Source organism: Juglans microcarpa x Juglans regia, chromosome 4S (genome assembly GCF_004785595.1).
Source record: "Juglans microcarpa x Juglans regia isolate MS1-56 chromosome 4S, Jm3101_v1.0, whole genome shotgun sequence".
Taxonomy (NCBI): Eukaryota; Viridiplantae; Streptophyta; class Magnoliopsida; order Fagales; family Juglandaceae; genus Juglans; species Juglans microcarpa x Juglans regia.
Window position 1 is genome coordinate 19,595,974 of NC_054601.1, and position 15,210 is coordinate 19,611,183.

The following is a 15,210-nucleotide window of genomic DNA, read 5'->3' on the forward strand; positions in this document are numbered from 1 at the left end:
TCAAAATGATTGTACAGCGCTTGCACACTCATAACTGTAACTATCATTTCTCTTCTTAAATTCCATCTTATTCCTCCTAAACCAGAAAGCCCAAGCCAAGAGAAAAAATCTGTCAAACAGTTCCTGATCACCTTTGCTCAACACTAACATAAAATTATCAAAATACCACATTTTTAATTAAATGATTTCAAATTATTTAATACTATCCAACAAATACACTTAAATAGTTATAAAAATCAGAGAATTAATTTATGTGTATTCTAAAGATTTGAAATCTCCATTAAGCATTATTATTTGCAGTGCACCTTTTTAATTTAATTATCTATTATTATTTTAGTTAAAATAGATGGCACCAAGACTTGCCAAATAATAATACACGTACAACCTTTTTTACAACCTTTCCTACAATCATATTGCAAATTAAAGATTATATATAAAATAATGTTACCTTTATAAATTATTTTACAAAATTAGTCATTTAAAATAAGATTATGAAATTGATTATAAGCATATCATTTTCCGGACAAATGATATGTTCTACTGGACCATTTCAGAGTGCTACTCGACAACAATGTCTTGTAATTGTTGTTACGAGTTGTACTATTTGAAAATCTTTATACCATACATCATTCAAATGATATAATTTAATTTATAAGGTTTAAATTTTAAAATCAATCTTTCAAATTATATTATATCACGTAATAGTATATGATTTAAAGACTTTCAAATAGAATTATTTATAATATAACACCATCACCTGCGCTCTTTTATTCTTACCAAAATTTTGAAGGATATCAATACATTGATCCAGAAATTTAAAATGCAAGAAAGACAATCCAATACTAATAATAAAAAATAAATAAAAAAGTAGCATATGGACGAGATTCTCTTCCTTTCTTTCTTCTTTTATCTTTTTCGAACGGATTGTTACATTCTACCATCAACATCTTTGCTAATTACAAAATATTACAATTTACAAACTTACTAGCTAGTTTTGCAAGGTCCAGGGTGTCTAAATCACGTTCCTTTAATTAGTGTTTTTGTTGTCGCGGCCTCTCCCCGCATCGCATCCATCCACAACACCCAAAAATAGACTAATGAAATATGTCCATGCACTGTCATCTCCAGCAGCTGAATCGTCCATGACTGCATTTGTTGTGGTTATAGTAGTTCACCTTGCCTTAGCTGTGGAAGCTGCTTCAACAGCTTGATCAGCTCATAAGTCTTTGTGTCTTGACCAGAACAAAGGCAAAGGTCAAGTGGGGTCAAACCATCCTGAGAAGAGGGAGCATAAATTGTTATTATCAAAATTTTAAATTTTAAATCAATCATAATGGAAACCAGGAGGAAAATTTACAGAGATGACACTCAAATACAGTACTTTAAAACAGCAAAAAGTTGTGTGATTATGTGATAAAAATATAAGATACTCTGTCCAAGTCAATGGCATTTAACATCATTTCAGATATATTATTGATCAAGAATAATGTCAAGGAATGAACATTAACATCTAGAATTTTTTTCAAGCTTTAGAAGAATAAAAGCAATTTTGTATCTTGTGCATAACTGAACCCAGTTGAAAAATGGATCATCCGAGGTTTATACCTTTAAAACACTCCAAACATATCACTACTAATTTACCTTGTTTTTTACGGTCTTGTCGGCTCCTTTGATCAATAAAAGTCTCACTACATCTGTTCTCTTGGCTTGAACGGCAAGATGTAACGGGGTCCAACCATCCTGAATTCGACGAATAAAAACACACTCAACAAAATGATTGGAATCCAATAAAAATACACGTAAGCAACAAAGGGATATTGTTGACCATACATTGTCCTGACGGTTGATATCAACATTATACAGAACAAGAATTTTAATTGCCTGACTGGAAGCTGTTTGGACTGCATAGTGCATCAAGGTGGCCCCATCCTGTTTTTGCACAAACATCATACGAAGAGGCAGTCAAATAAGTTCATAGAAAAGGATACTCGTTATATTAATACATGCACATTTCATGAAGAAACAGGACCACAGCCACCAGATACCGGCATCCCATTGGTGCTATTCAACTGGTCTATGCTTCATTAAATTAATGTGTCACACACCACAGAAACATACCATAGCCATCTAGAGTTTCTACAAACTATTATTCACTCATTTTTTTGATAACTATTATTCACTAATAATAATGATGATGACAACAGAGATCCATTTATGTATTGAGAGGTAAATAGCTAAAATATAACCAACTAGATTAATGAATAAATGCATTTTAAGCAAATTTCTTAGAAGTGCGGAAACACGAGATAAATGCCCATAATCAACAAAGGGCATGTTTCGATGTAAGGTAAGATCATCAATGGTAGAATTATGTTTGTGAATAGTTGTAAAATCCTTTTAAGATGAGGTTTTGATACATTTGATGAATAGTGAATAGTGAAAAAAATCTTTTATGTTTAATACAATAAACAAAATAAAAAACCAATTTATGAAAGAAAAAAAAAAGTTGATGCAAAGGTGGTAGCAGGTTGCCATCACCATGGTGGCCGTCCCTGGACTGCATAAAACCACCGGTGGTCATCCTGGCCACTATGGGCAGCCAGACACTTTGGCTGCTACGGGACGCATCGCAGCTGCCCGTCGCAGCCAAAGTGTCTGCCTGTCAAGGGTGACCCAGATTGGACCACTCATTGCAGCCAGTGTATCTTGCTGCCACGAGGCAGCCAGTAAACCCTGGCCACCACAGTGGTGGGATCCTGCTGTCTTTGGTGACAAGAGGAGCCCATGGGGCTGAATTTGTTTATATATAAATATGATTAAAAAATGATTTGTTGAGTTTTTTATGTTTTTAAGAATTTTAGTAAGATGAATTTTATGTTTGTAAGTTTGGGAATAAGATGAGATGAGAAAATATCTTTAGATTTTGTGTTACCCAAACATACCCAAAATCTTAACTGTAAATCTCCGAAGGTACAATGAGTTATTGGGCACTGCCACTGGGATACAATAGACTAGTTGTCCATGTTGTAGGCTCTATAGGCTTGATGATAGGGTAAATGCTCTGGTGAAAATGAGATGGAGGTCATCAGGGGTCGAAGGTTAGGAAATGCCGATGTGCAATGTGTGTGACATAAAGGAGATTCAGAGATGGGAAGGCACGTCCAGAACAATGCCACACACAGGTTGGAATGAAAACAGACAGGTTGGGATGATAGATCAATAGGAGTAAAATGCAGTGTTGGGAGGCTTGTGGCATTGCGGAGGCCCAATAGATCAGTCCACTCCTCTCACTTTATTACAGAGCTTAAATTAAAATCTATCAACAACAAAATTATTTTCCAGAACCAGTTCGCATAAATATGCTCCACAGAAAAAATGATAGGTAATCTGCTCCACAAAACTTAGGGTGGTATCCATTCACATGCTTAGATTCCATTGGACTGAATATGTTTGATAGCAGAAAGAATTAGGGCATGACATTGTTTTTTTCTGTAGTTAACAAATGTAACTGAAAATTACCAGATAAATTTCAACTCACTTTATCAAGAATGAATGGATTGGCTGACTCTCTCAAAAGATAGTTTGTAATGGCCTGCTTTTTTCCAATTATCGCTTTGTGAAGAGCTGTCCAACCATCCTGGAAAGGATATAAAAATTCAGGGCTCAAATTGAGAGCAGAAGAGTAATATGTAGAACTTTTAGAACTTCCCACCCAGCATTTTATATAACGACTGTTTTGTGTACCTTATCCACAGCATTAATATCGACATTATGTTTCAACAAAGCATCCATAAGGTAAAACTCTCCAGATGCAGCAAGAGTGTGCAAAGGTAGCCACTTGTCCTGAAAATGATCCCACCAGAAGTGATGAATGGACTCTAATTAGGGCGAAACGGAAGTTTGTTGAGAGAGCTATTTTGGGCATCACTATCTTTAAACTTGCAACCGTTTTAACTTTCTCATTTTGACACCAAAATCCAGGAAGACTGAGCATCAGCAACTAGTTTTTAAAAAATAAAAAATAAAAGCTATTCTAGGAATGATATACAAGAAAGTGAAAAATAATTAAAAGAAAACAGAAAGAAACAGAACAACTATCCAATGGTCATGGTCCTAGTGAAACTTACCGAGGTGGCACCTGCCACATCAGGCTTTTTCATCTTCAGCAGAAGCTTTTCCTCCTTGGTAAACAACTTGCGACGCCCTATTTATTCACGCATAGAACACAAGTAAGGATGATTGCAACTAAGGACATAAGAACAAAAATAAATTCGTGATTTCCTATTTTCTAGAGAGTAGTAGGTATTTCCTTTGTATACTTCCTGTATACTTGGGCTATGCCTATCGTGATAATAAAATTCTTATTACTTATAAAGAAAAAAAAATATTTGTGTCAGATAGAAACCACAAACCAGTTTCTTCCAATCTTAACAGAACAATGCGTGTGAAAAGAAATTTGTGTACTGAACGATTAAATTACATGCCAATAAACTACCAAGATACATAAGCACAGTAAGAAACTACAGTAACATTCAAGAAATTAGCCACCCCAAATGCAAGCAACATTCTGCTGGATTAGGATCCTCAAATTTCTGGGATAAATCAACGGTAGAGGTTCATGTTTCATTGTCTCAGCATTCTTTTGTAAGTATATTTTATTGTCTCGGCATTTAACATGTCTAAAACTACCTTTAGTTCATTGTATTTCATTAAGTTTTAGCCTGATTAAGCTGAACTTACAAAATTCAAATCATTTAATTATTTTTAACGATTATTGGTCAAGTTATACAAAATCTAAAAGTATCGTGATCCAAGCTAATCTAAGTTCACTTACTTTTGCAAAAAAATCTTACTTGCATACCTACACAATCCATTTCTTTGGAACAGAATCAGTAAATTTCAAATCTGCAATGCAATGCAATGCTAAATTTTAAGCCTAAAAAAAAGCATGAAGTAAAGTAACAACCTTCGGAGGATTTATCTTCACCAGGCACATAATTCTCACTATTGAAGAACTCCGTCACATCCTCCAAGCCCCTACCGTAAACCGCCCACCTGGGATTCTTGGGCGCGACTCGCTCGCTCGATGACGCAGGCGCGTTCACTTCAGCTACTTCTTCCCCCTTCTCCTCCTCCACCACCGGGAACTGCGTAGGATTGTCGAGCACGAGTGGCTTCAGCTGCGCCAACTTGGCCTCCTTTAACTCCTGCAGGACGTTCACATTCCTGATGGGCTCGTAACCCTTCTTCCTCTTCTCGACCCGGCTGCCGTACTGCAATTTCTGAGCAATCTTACGCCTCTCTTTCTTGGTGATATTAATCTCCGCTTGGACTTCCTTCCACTGGTCCGGGACGAGATTCTCGGTCTGGATCTCCGCGACTGGTTTCTTGTGCTTGGGAGGGGGAGGGGAAGCCTCGAAAGCGACGTCATCTTCGATGAAAGGGTCTTCGAACACGCCATCCTCAAAAACGACGCAGTCGCCAACGACATGGTCCTCCAGGAGGTCGTTATGGAGGGGAAGAAGAGAGGAGGTGGTAGGTAAGGAGTGGGGTTTTCTAGGGAGGTTTAGGGTGGCGGTAATGGGGTTGGGAGTGAGGGAGATGGAAAGGGAGAGGGAGAATGGGCGGTATGTGGGGAGGATAGCGAAGATTTTGGGAGGGGTTTGGGCCCCATGGGAGCTGAGCAGAAGAGCGGAGGAAGAGGAGACCGACATTGTTGGGGAGAATGAGCCCCGCAGCTAAAGCTTCTTCTTTCGATTGACAAAAGGAATTGGATTTGGTTGTTTTATCGTCAACAGACACAAAAATAATACTTTATGTGCAATTATATTTCTTATATTTTCATTATACTATATTTTGAGAATATTTTGCGGTTTTAAGATTTTTTTTTTTTATAAAAAAATCTATTTATAAGTCTTATTTTTTACCCATAATTGATCTGGAAGCTTTTCATATCATTTATGTTAAAAAATAATTAATATTTTATTTCTTTTAAAATTATAATAAATCTCATTATAAGTGAAATCTTAATCTGCCGATTTATGTGTAGCAAAACTCGTTTGTTATTATTTTTTAGTTGATTAAATGATGTGTAATCAAAACAACACGAGTTAGCTTTAAATTGGCCGAAGCGTGTCTATATGAGCATGGTGTTGTGTAAAACGCATAACGAATGACAGGAAATGCTAAAAAATTCTATTAATCATCTTCTTAATCATCATTCTCTCATCGTTCTTTTATGTGGCATCGAATGATTGAATGATAAATAATTTTTCAATAATTTAATTCCAAATTAGATAACCTTACTTGTTAAGACCGCATATAAAGTAATCAAGGAAAACTAGTATATCATAAATCCACATGGTGAGCCTGTTACTATCTTGTTAACATATATAATCTTAAGAGGAGTACTAAAGTTACAAAGGGATTATACAAAAATAAACGTATAAAGCAATGTGGCCTCGTGTAATCAGTTAAATCTACTTCATAATAAAAGTAACTTTACAATCTAATATACCATATCAAACTACGTCACTTTGTATATTTACTTTTGTATAATCGCTTCATGATTAAAGTATTTCTGTAATTTTAAATTACTAGTAACTCTTGGACAGTATTATAAATTACTACATCACAAATCCGCATATCAAACTATTACCAGGCTCCTTAACAGTATTTATACAATGAAGAGACTGAGTTAGCAAATAACTAATGGGCCCAACTGAATGCAAAACTGACTGGACTTGAACCAACCCCACCAACAAGGCCTCTGTTACGATCCATTTACACAATAACGGAGTAGTCACATCCTTCACCGTTGCCCTTGTTGATAAATTCATCTCTATACAACAGCGAAACAAGAACCGATTTTGGCAAGACGTTTCACTCGACCTGCTTCTCTGATTCAATGGAGGACCACAAGATCTAAGAAAACATAGTTGAGAGCTTTGACACTCCTTTCTTAGCCACCTAATCTTCCTCAAACCCGTCTTATATTTCTTCTGCTCCCAACTCATCCAGCCACTATTCACACCAAACTTTGCACTACCAAGATATACTATTCATACACAAGCAATCCTCCGTATTGAGGATGTTTCTCGAACACAATGCTCCAGACATAAAGCAGAATGCAAATGGAGAGTTCTCTCCCAAAACCGGCTTTAGTATCTATATGTCTTTGGTGGTGTCCAACCACAATATGGCTCAAAGGTCTTTTAAAGATCAAGAGTCCAAAGAATTGAAGAATGAAGATGGGAGGGAAGTCACGGAGACTGGATTCTAGAAAAATGAAGGCTAACTTTACGGGTATCGAGTAATTACCTGATCCCAAACCCATTTCAAACATAACAAATTGGAAGCAGAAAACTTCACCCGTTTTTTGTTTTAAGTCAACTAAATTGGGTATATTTGGTTCGAAAGATCAAGTCGGGTATGGAACATAGGTTAAATGTTCAACCCTAATCATTCCTACACACCACGCAACACACTTTTTTTAAATTTTTTTTTTAAATTTGTTTTGCTTTTATTCTTCCTAAACTAATTAAATTCTTCTACTCATCATCCATACACCACATATTCGGTAAAAGAAAAAAACATTATAAATTAAAAAATTGTGTGGTGTTTGGTGTGAGGATGATGAGTAGAATTTTTCATTGTAGTATATAAACCACCCACTTGACACATCAAATATATATATATATATATATATATATATATATACACACACACACACACACTAGTAAGGGTGGTACATGCAAGGCACGTATTCCCTTTGCACGTAGCGCCCGGTTGGTGGCAAAAAATTATGTAAATAATTAAAAAGTTAGCGAAATTTAGGAACAAAAATGTAAAAACACGAATAAAACAAAAGGGAACCGAAGGAAAAATTGGGAAATAAAGAAAAAAGAGAGGCAACAACATAAATATGTGAAGAAAACAGAGGGACAAAAAGGAAAGAAAAAGTGGTCGAAAAATTACTGATCATGGGACTAAGGGAGACAACTGTAAAACCTGATAAAACAAAAGCAAACCGAGAGAAAAAAAAAAAAAAAAAAAAAGAAACACAAAAGGAGAGTAAAAAACGTAAATATGTGAATAGATCAAAGCAAAGCAGAGAGATAAAAAGGGAAAAGCACTAAAACAGAGGGGCAAAAAGGAAAAAAGATGTAGTCAAAAATACATTATTTAGTCATTGATAGCCTCTTTTATTCATAGAATAGATATATATATAGATATATATACTTTGTCTTTGTTATCTCATAATTTTCCTCTCTCGAGTCCTAAATGTTCACAACTTTTACTCTCCTCCCAAGTCCTAGTTGCTTCTCCTTACTCCTCCTTTTGTTCTAATTGCCAAGGCCATGGTCATGGGTTTTTCTTGATGATGTTGAGAGACTCTCTTGTTGAGACGAGCTTTTTGATCTCATGGCCTAAAAGTTTTCCAAATCTTTCAATTTTTTTTTTTTTTAGTTAATCTTCGGATTTTGCATATTTGTTGGTTAGGCTATTTGTAGATTTGATTTTCTATTTTTGTGTTGATTATGACTTATCTGAATGGATTATAGGTGGAAATGAGGTATAAACCGCACATTCAATAGATATAGGAGGAAAGTGACTGGGTGGAGATTGGGCCAACGAAGGGGGAGCATATGACCTCCTCGCCAGGCAAGGATGATGACTGGGGAGGATAGCTGTCCACCAGCATATAGGGCACATAGCAAACCTAGTTTGAGACTTTTTGTGCCTTGAATTAGTATTTTAGAGAAAAAGTACTAAATCTACAAAGAGATTTTACAAAAATAAATTAACAAGCTAAAGTGGTTTAATGTGATATGTCGTATCTATTTTACAACAAAAAGTGATTTATAATTTAACGTATCATACAAAGCCGCATCAATTTATAAGCCATTTTTCCTTTTAAGACTCAATTGTAACAAAAGCATTTTTCTATTTTGAAACGCTCACTATATTGAGGTCGTTGGCTTGATTTTTGCTCTCTTGCAACACGATTATAACATATGGATTGCATGCATCTGACTATTTTAAAAACCTATGACTAAGCCGAACCACCATCACTACCACTGCCCAAGATTGAAAAGACATTGAAGACCTTAAAACCCTCATATACTTTTTGTATTGAGGTCGTTGGCTCTATTGTTGCTCTCTTACTAAAGAATTTCAATAAAAAAACCTATCTCATGGAATGAGTGGTTAGGAGCATTTCCATTCAATATAGATATATTATTACATGGTATATCTTTTCTTTCAAGAATTGATACAAGAATCATTAACCGATGTCAGGTACCAAAAATAATGCAACTAATTTAAGCATGTATAACCAAACTTTCCAAACTAGGCAAAGCATATATCGATAAGGAGGAATATGTTGCAGAATCTCATCATTGATTGTTGCTGATTCTTCAGTTGAATTGTGATTGCATGATTCACGAGCTAGTACCATGGGAGTATGGCTGTCACTCCCCCTCAAAGGTGGTCGAGGATCAAGCAGAAGGCCAAGTTTGTGTCAAAAAGCTTGAAACTGAGCTTCGGGAAGAGGTTTTGTAAATATGTCAACTATCTGACTGGAGGATGAAATAAAGCGTGTTTCAAGGGAACCAAGTGCCATACGTTCATGCACATAGTGATAATCTAGCTCGATATGCTTAATATAAACATGGAGAACTGGATTCATAGTCATGTATAAAGCACTAATGTTGTCACAGTGAAGGAAATGTGGTTTGGGCAAAAAAACTTCAAGGTCACACAACAAGTGTGAGAGCCAAGTAAGTTCAGCTGAAGTTGAAGCCATGGATTTGTATTCAGCCTTAGCACTTGATCTAGCCACTGTGGTTTGCTTCTTAGCACTCCACAAAATGCAATTCCCACCAAGAAAAGTGCAGAATCCAGAGGTGGACCGATGTGTGAGAGGGCATCCTGCCCAATATGCATAAAAAAAACTATAAAGGTCCAGGTTACTGTTGGCATGAATGTGAAGCCCCATGTTGGTGGTACCCTTAAGGTACGTTAGGATGCGTTTGTGAAGCTGAAAATGGGCCACCATATGTGATTGCATGAATTGGCAAGCATGATTCACACTATAAGAGAGATTTGGTCTTGTGAAAGTGAGGTATTGCATACCATCTGTAACGCTTCGATACTTAGTAGGGTCAGGAAATGGTTCAGTTAAGGAGTTTAGATGTCGACCTTTGGAGGGCATAGAAGTAAAATAGGTTTGCAATTGGCCATGTCAAACCGTGTCAGAAGATCAAGTGTATACCTGTGTTGAGTGAGAAACATGTTGGGACCAAATCTGTGTACCTCAATACCAAGAAAATGATGCAGATGACCAAGGTCCTTAGTAGAGAATTGATTTCCCAACTACTGAATTAGCCATTCTATTTGAGTTGAACTAGAACCAGTGGCCAACATATCATCAACATAGAGTAAAAGAATGAGAATACCTTGACTAGAATGATGAATGAAGAGATTGGGATCGGTGGGACTGGAATAGAACTTAAGCTGAAGTAAGAAGTCACTTAGCCTATCAACCCAAGCTCTTGGAGCTTGTTTAAGTCCATAAAGTGTTGGATGGAGTTTGCACACATAAGATGGATGTTGAGGATCAACATATCCAAGTAGTTGTTGCATATAAACAGTGGTGTTGAGCGTTCCATGTAGGAAAGCATTTTTAACATCAAGTTGTCTGAGTTCCCACTGTTTGACAACTACAATGGTAAGCACAACACAAATGCTAGCAGGTCTAATTACTGGAGAAAATGTCTCAGAGAAGTCTATACCATCAATTTGATTGAACCTTTTTGCAATAAGTCTAGCTTTGAGACGTTCCAAGGAGCCATCAAGTTGTAATTTAGCCTTATAAACCAACTTTTAGCCTACAACATTCATGTTGGGTTTTTGAGGTACAAGAGTTCAGGTATTGTTTGCAGCCAATGCAGTAAGTTCCTCTTACATGGCAGAGGACCAACCTGGATTTTTTAGCAGTAACAATGGACCTTGGAATAGAAGGTATAGGAGATAAAGTGTTCAAGTTTACATATCTTGGATTAGTCTTTCGAATCCCTGCTTGTGACCTAGTGATCATTCTATGAAGAGGAGCTGCCTGAGAAGTATTTGCAGATTCAAAGGAAGGACTAACTAGAGGTGGGACAAGACCAGGATTATGATCTGAATAGATTTCACTAGCTAAGGTGGATCCATTAGAGTTGACAGTTGGTACTAGCAGTGAAGGGGATGTAAAGGCAATAGCAGGAAGATAGGTGGATTTGTAACCAAAAGTGGAGAGCTCTCCCTCGACAGTAGTATGACCATAAAGTAATGTTGGCTTGGAGTAAGATAAAACTGACTCATCGAACGCTACATAACTTCAGATTAAGATCTAACCTATGGGAGGATAAATACACATGTACCCTTTATGTTTAGTGCTATAACCAATGAAGACACAAGGCCATCGAAGGTATACTTGAAGAACAGCAAATGGGGAAAAATCGATGTTGAAGAAAAGAGTGTTGGGTGAGAGAAATAGAAGCTGGGAAAGAGGTAGAAGTCATTTCAAGAAAAAAAATAGAACATAAATAGGGAGAGGTGTCGGTTTAGAAACCCCAACAGGAAGTTGAGTGGACATGTAGACATGACCATTACGCCAGTTCTCGAGACTTGGGAATGTGCAACGACAAAATGGGTCAAAAAGTTGAAACGTGCAGAGAAATGAATATCACGCCATGCTAACTGGAAGGGGGTTGGTAACGCCCCGTCCCCGAGGGGTCCGGAGAGTTAACTCATGTTACTAAAAAATCATTTTCCAACCACATAGTACATACTCCAATTTTTCTTTATTGCACAAAATACTCATTAATTCACATCAATTACTCCAGTATAATTGTTATAAGACAATACAAAATCTTAATATAAATATCAACCTCCGAACAAATCACATCATTAGAGCACAACAAACTTACTGAATAAAAATATCCAATACTCATATAAACTTTCTATGCTTAATCCATCATGCTTAACTCATCTCACCCATGCTCCATATTCTTGATCCTCAGCTGAAATATTCAAAACATCTAAAAAATATTTGGAGATAAGGGGTGAGTTATCAACAACTCAGTAAGCAGAAGACATATACTAATGTGTAAACATGAGCATTTACAAAGTTTAGAATGCAGAACAAATTACTTTCTTTCAGAATGCAAAATCAGAATATTTATTTTTAGAATGTAGAGTCAAAACATGTTATAAAAAATATCAGAGCGAAAGTTCGAAAATATTCATAATCAAAATCCCTTTGGCATAGCATAAACTGAAACATCACATCTTATCTTATCATATCAAAATAGACACTATGTTCAACCCCCGGGGTAGGGTTGTACAAACCCCAGCGGCCAACCAAGCAGAAACAAAATGTAAATATTCCAAAGTACTTTGGCATAACATAACTAATTCATCATCATCATCATATCAGAGCATCATATTAAAACAGAAGTCATGTTTAACCCCCGTGGTAGGGTTATGCATTTGTGGATAACCAAGCAGATGCATATCAGAACTGAAATAGAATACCACTATTCTTTCCCATGGTAGGGCCATATCATATCGGAACAGAAGCCATGTAAAACCTCCGTGGTAGGGTCTCTAACTAAACAGAGCAGAAACAGAATCAGATGTAGAATCAGATAGTCATGCCAAAGATTTTTCAGATGCCATATCTTATCAAAACAGAGTACTAAACAAAATCAGAACACAAAAATATAATTTATGCACAAAATTTGGTATTCGCTCTCTTTTGCACAGTTCAGAAACAAAATGTCAAAAATAGGCTTATGTCTACACCAGTCATGCCAGAAAATACTTTATTCTTATACAGAATTTCGTGAGTAATGCAGAACAAATAACTGAGATCGTTTCAAATTTCTTTTCACAACAAAACATGCATATTTTCTAAAAATCAACCTCAACTCATTTAATTTTTATGTAAAGTCTAGCATAGGAACCCCGCTTACCTGAACTTCTTAACCTTTCAGAATTTCTCCAAGCCAGTACTGAACAAAAATCAATCGTCACCTATAAAATAGTCACGTACTCCCATAAATTTTCAATCGAATACGTATATCAATGTTTAAACCTGAAATATTACGTAACCTATTTTTCCTCAAAAGAAAAAACAATCTACAGCTCTTATAACCCTAGAATATAATCAATTCCCAAAATACCTTCATATCAAATAACACTTCCAACTTATACGTTAATTCTAAAATATTTTTTGTAAAATAAAAATATACTAATATAAAAACGAGATTAGGTCCACTTAACCTATTAAACTAATTTTTTGCAAACCAACTATGCCCATAGTTTAAAAAAAAAAAAATCATGCTCAACCTTAATAAAACGAGTTCAAAAATTGGCTTGCAATTCAAGGGCATAAGTGTAATTTCATAAAAGAATTTTTCTCTTCTTTGTGCAAAGCTATACGGAAGACAAAAACTTTCCTATTTTGGAACAAAGCAAATACTAGCAGACGGGAGTGTGACTGAGGCTTACCGAGAGGACAACAGTGAAGTGGAGGGGATAAGGGCAGCGCTGGGTGGCTGATCACTAAGAGAGAGAGAGAGAGAGAGAGAGAGAGTGAGTGAGGGGATGGTGGCATAACACTTTACATGCAAGTAGGGATCTTCTGTGGTGATCTTTGGCGTGCGAGGTTGCACAGGGTGAACGGGATGTGGCTAGCCTGTGGCTTACAGTGGCTCTCCAGATCTTCTGCAGACTCTTGTAATCAAACCCAACGAAAAACAAAAAACATAATCCGCCTCAATAAAAGAACATAAGCCCACAACACATTCTAAAAAAAATTATCCGAAATTCCAAAAGGGCTTTTTATACAAAAAAAAAAAAAAAAAAAAAAATCGGCCTAAATTAAAGAACATAAGCCCACAACACATTCTAAAAAAAATTATCCGAAATTCCAAAAGGGCTTTTCATACCAAAAAAAAATATATATACAAAAAAAAAAAAAAAAAAACACTCAACAAAAATTTTGAAAGCAGGCTGGGTGCTGGATCTGGGTATTACAAGGTTTCCATACCCAATCGGGCCGGGCCCAAGCAACTTAACTGAAGCTTGTGACCCATGACTTGTGGGCCAAGGAATGAAAGAGGGAAGCCTAGGTGAACCCAAGATGGGAGAAATAAGTAGCATTCTCTCAAGTTTGGCGCATTAATGAGGGAAAGACGAATCGAGATCCTGTCCTTAACAAAATCAGTCACATTAAATATGACGTCGTATGGCCGGAACTAGGGTCGAGTTCCTGTTACTAACAAGAGCGACCACATCAAATGTAGTGTCATGCCGCTAAGAATATAAGGTGATCATTATAGCGACAGAGGAGTTAGAGATCTCCCAAGGGACTGCATATAAATAAGAGAGAGCCAGTAAGGAGAGGAGATTAATCACTTTGAATTCAGTCTTTGCTCTGGTTTTGTTATCCTTAATGCTCAATACTAGTTGACTTTGGCATCAAATGTATCACAGACACATCCGACCACCATATTCCCCTCTTCCGCAGGTAGTCGGCACGATTTAGAGTTGGTGGTTACAAAGTACGCCTTAACAATTCTTTTGGCCCTCATCCATCACCAAGGGTTGTGAGAAGAATTATGGCTACTCTTCTTATATTGCAGAATTTTACAACACCATATCCAATATCCCAACCATTCTTTTTGGCCCTCTCTTTTTGGTTTCATGTACTAATATTCTTGTTTGCATTCACCTAAGAATTTTCATCCCAGGGTTTCATAAGTGTTTTTGATATAATGCTTTTTAAATGAAATTGTGTGAGAAGTGCAAGAAACAAACTTATGGTCTCTAGTCATTCGGTTGGATTCTATAGTACATATTAGTGATTGTGAAGGTGCTGAAAGCAAATGATTTGAGAATATGTGCATAGTGTTATTTTTCCTGGATTTGTTTCTAAGTTAGGTGCAAAGTCACTACTTAAATTTTTGCCTTTTTACAATGAGTTTTCGATTTTTGGAATATTGATATCTGAGAATAAAAAAAAATACTGTAATCAATCTTTCATTAAAAAAACAAATAGAACAATTGCCACGCGACATACTAATGTCACATGTCAAATTTCAATTAACTAACACATGGTATCAATACGTCGCATCAACTATTCAATTAACTAATTTT

General features: G+C 36.2%; 1 protein-coding gene across 1 annotated transcript; it reads right to left on the reverse strand.

The window, feature by feature from the left end:
* Positions 1–736: 736 nt before the first annotated feature.
* Positions 737–5,796, reverse strand: LOC121263282 (ankyrin repeat domain-containing protein, chloroplastic). The gene is made up of 7 exons (XM_041166082.1): positions 4,967–5,796; positions 4,128–4,204; positions 3,745–3,843; positions 3,539–3,637; positions 1,831–1,929; positions 1,642–1,740; positions 737–1,275 (listed from the first exon to the last, which is right to left on the reverse strand). The coding sequence occupies exons 1-7, from the start codon at positions 5,712–5,714 to the stop codon at positions 1,162–1,164; spliced, it is 1,335 nt and encodes a 444-aa protein (XP_041022016.1). The 5' UTR covers positions 5,715–5,796; the 3' UTR covers positions 737–1,161.
* Positions 5,797–15,210: the final 9,414 nt, after the last annotated feature.